The 11,220-nt window shown below is 34.8% G+C and overlaps 1 protein-coding gene across 1 annotated transcript; it reads right to left on the reverse strand.

Moving 5' to 3' along the window:
• Nucleotides 1-6,001: 6,001 nt before the first annotated feature.
• LOTGIDRAFT_152683 (hypothetical protein) lies at nt 6,002-10,382 on the reverse strand (the record flags this gene model as incomplete). Its single annotated transcript, XM_009053206.1, has 4 exons — nt 6,002-8,132; nt 8,505-8,667; nt 8,970-9,281; nt 9,692-10,382. The coding sequence occupies 4 exons, from the start codon at nt 10,380-10,382 to the stop codon at nt 6,002-6,004; spliced, it is 3,297 nt and encodes a 1,098-aa protein (XP_009051454.1).
• Nucleotides 10,383-11,220: the final 838 nt, after the last annotated feature.

The following is an 11,220-nucleotide window of genomic DNA, read 5'->3' on the forward strand; positions in this document are numbered from 1 at the left end:
GACCTTGCATTTGCTACTGTATGTCACCAGGTTAACCTTCTATCAATAATTAGATCTGGTTGTCGAGCATGTCGCTAATCGCAGAATTATTTCGATATGAGCATTTCGCTCTGTCCGATCCGATTAGATGTTCTAAGTCGACTGGAGGTCCTCTTCATGGTGTTCATTGAAACGACAAGAATTTAATCAGAGCTCTTTAAAATGAAGGATTTAAATAATAATTTAATGGATGAGATTCTCATCATTATTTGACTTAAATCTTGATATCCTTGTAGATTAATGATTAAATTTATTGTTAAAATTATGATGTAGAGTGTTCACATAGATCATCAGGGTAGTAAATCTTGTTTTATATGTTGTATGATGATTTACAAGATTGTCAGCTAGGTCATTATTAATCGTTGCTGAGAATATTTTCTTCTGTTCAAATATCTTGTACTACAAATTCAATTGAAAGGACAATAGTCCAGAAATTTGAATACCAACAAAACTTTAAAAAATAACACTTCATCCTGTCAAGAACAACATAAAAGTATAAAAACGCTTTCAATAAAAAAAAAAACCTAGTTCTGACGATCCAAACCGCAAAACGAAAATCGAAATCCACAACCAGTGGATACTAAATACCACAGAGTCTACGGTCCTCCATACTGAAAATCTTTAAATCTTCCATTAACATGCATTAAATTGACTTGCGGGGTTGGGGGCGGGGCGATCTCAGAATGCAGAGAGCACATGCTAAACACATCTCTTGAGGTCCACGGGCCTCCTTTCTCTAGATAACCTACTGTCTAAAACATCGTACTAGCGAAACATTGATATAAGCTAATGAACTTTTTACATGAGGAAGTATATCAATCATAAGTGAATAAGTATTTCATAATGAAAAGTGGCATCAACATATCAATGAAAAGGAAAGCAAAGAAAAATACATTTTTTGTCGACTAGCACACCTAGGAAACTGTAAAACCTGTATGTTGTGATGACATAATTGTGATTAATGTAGCATCCAGATCATCTTGATGTGTTTTTCCAATTGGACAGAGATACAGTATGATATGGAGAAACATTTAAATTGAATAACAAATTTTAGGGTGTGTATTTAAAGGAAAAGAAGCGCCAGTTTGGGTGCTGATTTGAGTTTTGAATATATGTAAATAGTCTTCAGAAGTACTAGAAATGTACGAATATTGGAAAACTCCTTCAAAATATCTCAAACTAAAAATATCTTTTCCTATTTCTATAGATGTTTTTCTTGTATATGGCAGTGTACCAAGAAAAAACGACTCGCTTTTTAACTTTCAAACGCGGATAATTCTTGACACACATGGATTTGAAGGCTCAAATTTCGACGGTAAGCTGTGAACACTATTACTGGTTAATAATATTGGGTCAATTTCCTTGAATATAAATTACATTCGAATGTTAAAGATGGAAGTTCAGATATACGTAAACACCAATTCATTTTGCCATATACATTACATATGCCGATGGAATTATGCTCTCAACACAGTAGGAACTAACTGAACCTCCAAGCAAAATCAGAATGGTCTTTCCCAGCCATTCATGCAGATTGCAGAAATTAAAAGGCCCATTGTTTGTGTGGAAGAGAATAAAGGCCACAGACTGTACCTAATGAAATTTCAACGTGGAAAAATAGGTACAACAAATTGATAACACTAAGCACGATTCCTTTCATTAACACTACATGACGTTAGGAAATACCAAGAAATATTAAACAACAATTCATATCGTTTGTTCTTCATTCTCGTTGGTACTGTACGGGATCGGTGCTGCGCCTGGTTCATGTAAAACACTATTTTACCCAAACGAAGGGACGTAACTCTACTCAAAACTAATCAACTATAAACATTCATACTTGGCCAAATCCACCAAGACACGAGAAATTAACAAAGAAGCTTCGTTCATTTGTTATTTTCTCGTTAATTTGATCCCAAATCAATAATTAGAACACACCAGTAAACAAATATAACGCAAAAGATGTCTATTAGAATTTATTCAACGGCACAACTAGTCTTGTCTTACCAGTGATAAAGTTTGCAGTGCAATAGTTTTTCTTCTTTAATATTTTATATAAAAGCGTACCTGTTATAAATGACATAAGGAATGGATATCTGATATTCTGTAATTTAAAAGGTACATGCATATTAAATAAAATTGATTGTTTGATTGGTTTTATCTCTGACTTAACTGCAATTTGCGGGAGAATTGGTATTGCTATTAATAGATAGCATTAATTTCCAACAACACAACACCAGCACCATCAACTGACAAAATTAAAAACACAACTTGCTTGCCAACCTGAACAATAAAAATGGTAATGTGTGCTGCATGCTTTAAAGGGACAGATGGGCCATTTTTTTGACCAATCATACTTTAATCTCAGAAACAGGAATTTTTTAGCTAAGCTAATCAGTTATAGTGTTCACAGCTCACCGTTGAAATTTAAGCCTTCAAATCCACGTGTGTCCTTGAATCATCCGCGTTTGAATGTTAAAAATGACGAGTTATTCCTAAAATCCCCCCCCCCCCCCCAAAAAGCCACCTCTTGTCCATTTAAACTTGACATTGTTTCATGAAAAGGATCGTAAGAAATGTGATGGCAACACTTTGTCTTGTCCTAATTTTAACGTGTTATACATGTATATCATTGAAGTCTAAATTTTTCCTTGTGGAGTTAGTCGAATAAACGTGCAACATAAAAAAGCTTTTCCATAGCCAATAAAACCCAATTTAACTTCGCGATCATGATATTGTAGGTATTTAATGATCTTTGAGCCAAATATGTTATCAATACTTTTCGTTAGAATGAATTTTGTCTCACATATTATGTTCTGTTAAAACTAAGTGAGTGGTCACAGTAGTTTGCGTTCAATGCAGTATTACACGAACGCAAACGCAACGCAAACAAAACGTTTCAGATTTTCGCTTCTGGGGTTTGAAATAAGATCGCTAGAGACATAGACTTTAGATTCTGAGAACAAACAAAACTCAAACTATCTATCAAAAAGACAATATCCGTGTGAAAGGTAACTATTGTAAGCGAGACACGAATTTAAGTTATGAAGCTATTGTTCATTCACTGCGTCTATAAAATAACACAAATGTTATCAATAGATTGCCAAAACAAGTGTTTTCTGTGAAACTTGATAAAACTCTACGCTATAATTGGTAGGAAAGTGATTTGTTTTCAGTCTACAGTTTGTGATCTTGATGTTAAATAGTAAATCATTAATAAAATAACACATCTTAATAATGCTTCAAACTTTTACTGGTTAATGCTGTGTAGGGCAATATGATATTCTAGGTTTATGATCGTTACATTGATTCTTAAAGCATAAAATAACGCTTTGTTTTACAAATCACAAACAAATTAATTTAATAAAATAACAAAGTCCGTAATGGCTCATATAACAAAGTCCGTATGTGACACCCCCACCCCACCCCACCTTTCAGATTTGTTATCATTTTACATATGGCCTGTAGCCTGTGATCACCTTCCCCCCTGGAAAATTTTGTTGCCTCTGCTCCGCCCCATCAACCGATATTTCTTAGTAACTTCACTAATGCATGTTTGAAATTTGTTCACAGTAGATCATATTAGAATAAATTTTAATCTTTGAATGTTGTACAAAGTGGTCTTGGTCATCTTTGCGTGTTATCTCGCGATTTTCACTATATAACCTTCAAATTTACACAACGGCTGATGATGCAGTTTCAACAACAGGGCATTTCCGTATTTGCCCTGTACAACTCTATCTGTCCTTGCAAGGGAAGATAACAATGTAAACTATTAACAGTACATTTCATTCTCCCCGGGAGCTCGATGGTATTCTGTGATGAAACATAGATAATTGCACTTAAAACATGTTAAAACCATGTCTTACCTGTAAACTTGATATTTTCAGCACCTAAAACAATTACTCCTAAAACAAAGGCAGGATGAATGTCGCCGTATGATGAGTTCACTAAGCCAACACATCCTCTACCACAAAAACCTTTCTTTCAGAAACAAAGTGCTGGCGATGTGACAAGAAATTCATTCAAAACATAAACACAATATCAACGACACACAAATTAGACGAAACGGAGTTAAAACGACGTAAGTAAATCGTTTGGCAGTAGGACATACGTCTTCAATCCCTCACGTCTTACTTTACCAAACATATCGTGAGCCAGTGTTGACCAATGAAATAACCTGTACTTTAAATTAACTCCGTGTTATTGACCGATGGCTTAAGTTGTTATTGACACGAATGTCCCAAGAAAGATCAATGACAAATTGACAAAATACACAAAAGTTTCAATTTTTACGGCGCAACTTAAATTCTACGAACTTTATTACGAACATCAAAGCATTTTATTAAATCTTAGATTTTGATTTGGCGTCTTTGTTTATTTTCATAACCTAAGTTTTCTACAAAAACGGTTTTTACCCATCTTGGATTCATTATATATGGTTTTAATAGTCTAAGAATGACTTAACGATTATAAAATGGCAACATAGGAGTAAAATTTTCAGTCAAACTTTTTGTCATTTTAGGTAGCGATTTCTAGGAGAGAAGTGTTTTCATTCTAAATGTAAACCCACAAAACAAAACTTTGATGGCACATGAAAGAATATGATATATATACGTCGTGATAGCAAATGAAAAACTGTAAATTTTTGGACAATTCGATATATTTAATTCATACTGTCATTAAAATCTGTCTTTGCTGGAATTTCCGGAACGACAGGACAAGATTTGTTTTTAAATGTGTTAAATGTTGATATAATTGTATGTATTTTTGCAAAATTATTCTGGTTTCATCAATAAGTTAACATGCTGCTGTTTGCGTTGGCATTGTTTACGACCGACAGGTTTATGGCATTACGTCCATCCTAAATAAAGAACAATTGTGGCCTTCAATTATCTCAATGGTTAAAACAACAATAATTCATTATATGTAAATGTTTATATGAATTTTGTCTGTGTTATTTTTAGAAAATACCCATTTGGGAGTTTTGCATGCTTATTTTGAACTAAGTTTGGTCCAGCTATGAAAAATGCATTTTCTTTCAAATTTTGGTAGTTGATAATAGATGGAAGGATTATTCTGAAAATAGTCGTTTTGTGTGCAGTGATAGTCAAGCGGGTGTTGATAAAATGTAGTGGTCTACTTTCAGTTTGACTAGCTCAGGATTTTTATGGTCATGATAAATTGAATATTTGTCTAGAAACTATGTATTGACCAGGCTTTCATACGACATTTTAAGATATCTGGAAAAAATTATGAAAGGTTGTATTTCGTGATTTAACAGTGGAAATGGCAAACGACTCAGTGGGGTCGATCCGTATTATATACAAAGGGAAATAATAACATTTGTTGCGCTCGTGCGTCAGAACAAAACGAGATTTTGAAAAGAGTGATATTGGAATATGTTTATCAAACTGAGCTTCAAGACATGTTTCAAAATTCAGATGTTATTATAATTTTTGGTGCAGAACATTAAAATATTTTTCCAAATTTTATTTGCACCTTTTAAGATAACCAATGGTAAATAACAATACACCAAGTCTCTGAAATGATTTATTTATTAATCAATAACAATAATAATGTTAACAATAATGATAATTAAAATAACGACAATAATGATGATTATTAATACTGTTTAGAATAATAATTACTTAAAAAATAATAATAATCATTACGTAGGACAATAATATTTGTTTGGCGAAAAATTACAAAAAATACGAATCAATATTGGACGTTCTATATATAATTGAGAGCTGATATTAAAGCTGTTTATCGGCTTGGTTAAAAAAAAAACCTGAAGCGGGTCCAAGTCGAAGGTCTTTAACGTAGCCCTTTATCAGATTCCCAATGAATGCCCAAATTGTTATTTCTGTTTGGGTCATCAGTTTGCGTAGTTCCATTGTTATTCACAGGTTAAGTACGTTTAGATAGAAGCTATTTGATGAATAGTCCACATCTCACTCTAAACCATGATTTGATCATCTGTAAAAACGACAGAAAAATTATCATTTTGTTGACTTTTTATTAAAGACAAGTCCGGGGAGGCAATTCTGGCACTGGATACCCTCAGAACATTGAGGCTTTGATTATCTGCAAATGCGGGTGCTAAAAGACTACACATTTCTGATGTCAGTGTACAGTCATTTAGGTCCAAAGCCTTCAAAGTGGTCACTAATCTCAGAGCTTCTCCCAAAGCTGCTATACCTGACCTATCGAATTCTATACCACACAATCTAAGCTCTTCGATGGAACCACTCAGCTTCAGTCCGTGAGCTAAAGCAACTATTGAAGAGCCCATAAGTTCAGTATTGCTCAAGTTCAGATTCTTAAGACAACGCGAGTGTTCTAAATGGGACGCAAGTTGGGAAGCACAGATCAAATTCAGTTCAGATTTTGAAAAGTCGATAGCACTTATGGTATAAGGAAGACACTTGATAACATGTCCCACAATTTGAGGAAATTGGCATCCAATAAAGGAAAAGCTTTGGCAGTTTTGAAGATTTTCACAGAAGGATTGTAAGTCATCCCAAGTAACAGCTGATAGTTCCTCACACGTCGATCTCTTTAAGGCGTCAACTTGAACGAAGTCCAGTGATGGCTTATTTTGGGTCATTTTTGCTAAAAATTTTGCCATCATTTCTGGTCGAGCCCATGTGGCTTTGATTATTTTTAAAGTGGAACATTTCGATAGGGCTGTTGCAAGTTCCATGTAAATGTTCTCCTGGTATAAATAATAATGATGCATATACATATCAAATTGGACTAAATGCACAATACCATTTTTAAGCACACTTGCAAGTCCTAATATAGCATTGACTGGATAAATGCCGCGTTTGTGTAATGATAAAGCCTTTGGAAATGATGTAGCTACTGTTTGAACATTCTTCGCATTGCCTTGGCATTCCACAATGCTTTGTAAGCTCTGGTTCAGGTGAACTAGATGAACCGATCCACCATTCAGACGTCGAGTCGTCTTTATCTCAGTCAGCCCTGTGAAAATCTTTTCGACATCCGAAAGCCTTTCGCCTAAATAGTACAAGCCACACAGGAAAGATACAATGTCGCTGTATTTAGTATATTTTAAAATGTGTCGTTGGTCTAGTGTTTCTTGTAGTTCTTCTGGTGGTAAGTCCGCTAAATGACGGGCTGACATATGATTGTTTAACACAGAGCAGTGTCCTTTTATCAAACCAGTAGTAGGAGATCGTTGCAAGACGCCAAATTTCATGACATTGGTGTTAATGGAAGTACCCATGATTTCTCCATCGGTAAAGAATGTCTTTTTCGTTGTCTCGATGGAGAAACAAAGTTTTTCAATGTGATGTACAAGATCGCCAACCTCGCTTTGAAAGGCATCTTCGTCATCTTCTTGTAAATGAAAACGATGTTTCTTGCTGAACTGTGTAGCTAAAGATTTGACATACGATTCAAAGAGTGACGAGATGTTGACGAATTTGCTCAAATCTAGCTTAGTATACTTATAAGTGGTGATGGTGACGTAGCAGATAAAAGGATGTCGAAGATTGTGTACATGTGGCCAGGATTCGAGTTCTTCAAGCAGAATATCAAAATCATCCGATCCGATACGCATCATTCCAGCATAGATTCTCAAACATCTTGGAATATGACTGACACTAAGACCAACATTGAAGAGTTTATAATCGGGTTTAACAACCTTACTCATTGAGATATTCGGACTGACCATTACCAGAACAGCGCTTTTCAAAAGATGTGTCCCGTCAATTAACTTGCACAATTCTGATCTTCCACCAGTAAATCCATCAATTACCAATACAACATCTTCATCATAAGATTCTAAAGTTTCCCAAAACTCATCAAAAGTGATTTTGCTGCTTTCTAAAATAGTTTGTTGGTAAATAGACTTTCGAACGTTTCCCTCTAGTAGTTCGGCATCCACTAGGATCATAAATCGGTAATATTCGCTGAAAAAATCTGGTTTGGTGGCCCACTGGTAAGTCATCATTGCAGCTAAAGTTGATTTACCACTACCAGATTCTCCTTCCAGAATGACTTTCGATCCTCTACCAGTTGTAACTCTTGGTGGAAGAATATCATGTAGCTGCACCTTGTGCCTGAAAAAATAATTGTTACATGTACGTTGAAATAACTTATATGTTTTATTTCAGGAAATTCTAAAAGCATAGCTCTATTGACCGTATTTCTTACGAATTCTTATGTTTATAGAGAGACTAAAAGATTGAAAATATGGACGTACTGTACTGAAAAATGAAGTGTCTTTCAAATAAAAAAAGAGTTTGGCCAATAATGATTACACCTGATTTCACGCTTTAACTATGTTTATAAACTCGACATTTCCCTCAATTCCAATTCCAATTTTGAATTGAACATTAGAACCAGGTGCTCTCTTTGCTATATACAAAGCTGATACAAAGAGTTCCAAAACTCTTTAAGATTACAGACCCACAGACAAAATCCCCTCTTACCCATCACTGTGGACTATCTCTGTTGCTGTAAAGTAGTCTTTAATGGGCATTTGTAGGTTTTCATTCCATGGCAAAGGACTCATTTTAGAAAATACGGCTCCATAGTGCGCCTTTAATGCCTTGTTACAAATGCCAACCAAATCTGAAAACCATTTCATAAAGACTGTAATGACATATCCATATTGAGTCGAGGTTTACAGAAATTACTTTATGTTAGTTCTGTAAAATGTCTGAAATTAAGTTCTTAAGAGAGTATATTTGCGAAATGACTTTCAATTATATAGCCCCTAAAAGTTGTTTAAGACCATGTTGAGAAATGTGAATGCACATCCAAGCAGTCAAACTAACGCCGCAATTTCCAAATACTGAATATAAACAGGAAGAATATAATTTGTTTCATACTAATGCCAACATGCATTTTTAACGAAAAAAAACTACAAAAAAATTACCAGAAGGAAAGTTTACCTCTCGTTTCCTTGACTCCGTGTTTATAGGTTATCCTTCTGAATTCAGACACCTCTTCATAAAGTTTATTATATTTAAACTTCAAAGCATCCAGGAATATCTTGAAGGCATAAGGTGACTTCGAATTTTGAATTTTTAACAGAATAAACTGCATGCGTTCAGAATTTTTGGATAAAGCCGTTATTTCTTGTCGATCTGTAATTTTGATTATCTGCCCTTGTTGAAGACGGTCTATTATATCTTCAGCGACTGCAGTATCCATTAATACCTTAAACATCTTAGATAATACTACTTTATCCTCCAATGATAGCCCTGGAAAGATATACAACAAATTACAGATATATATCAGAGGAGATGCATCGGTTAAGCAGTCAGCATAAATAGCTGACACAGCTCAATTTTAGGCTACCTGCAACTCTTTTAAGAATAACCTTATCAGTAATATAAGACGGGGAGAAAAACTTCCGTAACACCATGGTAAAATACACAGTCGTCACCTCCGAGAGTATGCAGACAATCATTGTGAAAAGAAATACGGATATTGAGATTTATTTAGAGGACTATATCCATTCTTTTTGCTATTTAAACCAAAAGTTTGCGAGTTGTGTCATGTCTTAAAATATAGGAAAATACATGTACTTTTCTTTTTTGTCACAACCATAATATAATGGTTCCGTTTTGAATATGTATCAATATCATCATCTGATGAGTAAAAGAATTACCTTCCTGATCTTCTGTTTTCTTCCTACCACCCTTACTTGGTTTATTCAGAGCCCTGGGTCCATTAAGATGTCTAAGGGCTCCTACTCCCGACTCGGTGGTTCCCCAAATATCTTTCACATGTTGAATATAAAAGTTTTGCTGTTCTGGATTCAAATTCCCTGTGTCAGTTCTTTCGATTTTTCCTCGTACTGCTGGACCACCTTGCCGGAGAAGAACTTCAACAATTTTCCTCCATAAAACTGGATATTCTTCATGTCTGACTCCAACCAACGACCCAATCTGTTGTAAAAGTATCTGCAGTCGAACAACATCAGCGCTAAGACTGGTGTCATTAGGTAGCGGTTCGGCAGACCAGCCGTTTGGATAGGGTGGACTCAAGTGGCATATGGTCTGAAGAAGTATTACTAATATTCTGGAGTCAAAACGTTGAGAACTCGCACCACCTTTCTCTACTGGATAAAGGACCCTCCATTGACTCTCTGACAGTGCCTTCTGTTCATGTAGCTTGACCAATACAGATCTAATATGATGTTGTGCCAAGTGTTCCTTGAGGGTTATTCCGGGGTGGATACTGTTAAAAATGGTCCGTAGTGTGTATGTTCCTGCATCGTGAAGTAACCAACAGAGTTTAGCCAGGTATTCCCTCTCTCGATTGGTTACATAGGAATTGGCTGTGGATCCTTGCTCCATTTACAACTACCATTTAGATCTGAAATGTAACATTCAAAGTGATCAACTGAGAAAATTTTAACTTTAAGTTTCTCATATGGTAAAGCTACAAACTATTTGATATATAAATATGTGATTGATAGTGATAATTGGTAAAAATGAAGTATAGGGTGAACAAATTTTGAATATCGGATTGTTTTGACAAAGATATTGACAAATGAGATATATGCAGTGCCCATTGACATACCCCTATCACTAACGTTTATAGAAAAATGATGTCATCAAATATCAATAGACAAGATATTTCGAAACGACTTTTATTTTGAAGCCATCAAGTACATTCACTCAGACCAAATCCACTAAATAAGACACCATTTGTAAGATCTATACATACTCACAAACCTTACTTAATGATATTTCGAATTGTTGAAAAGCTTATTATAAAATAAAAGTTCAACTTATAAGTCGTTTTTCAGTTACAAAACACAACTATTGTTTAATATGAAAAGAGCACAAATCCTTTGAAAATTTAGTCCCTTTGATTTATCTTAATAGCAAACAAAATTAATCCGTCGTTTATATAAACTGTCAAGTAAAATCAACGTGTCAACATGCTGTCAGTAAACTAATCAACCTTATCATTGGTTGTCAAGCAACCGTAAACAACACTTTCTAAACCAAGAACACATGAAGGACTCATTAAGATCATTAGAGAGTTGTTTTTATTTGATCGATTTGTAAATTATAGTTTTAAGTGGTCATTCTCTGGTCCTTGAGATGAAATAAAGAATATTTACATGCACAAAGATAACAACTCGGGCTTATGGGACCAAGCCAGATATTGAATTCCATGCAGGGG

Source organism: Lottia gigantea (genome assembly GCF_000327385.1).
Source record: "Lottia gigantea unplaced genomic scaffold LOTGIsca_2, whole genome shotgun sequence".
In the NCBI taxonomy this organism is placed as follows: Eukaryota; Metazoa; Mollusca; class Gastropoda; family Lottiidae; genus Lottia; species Lottia gigantea.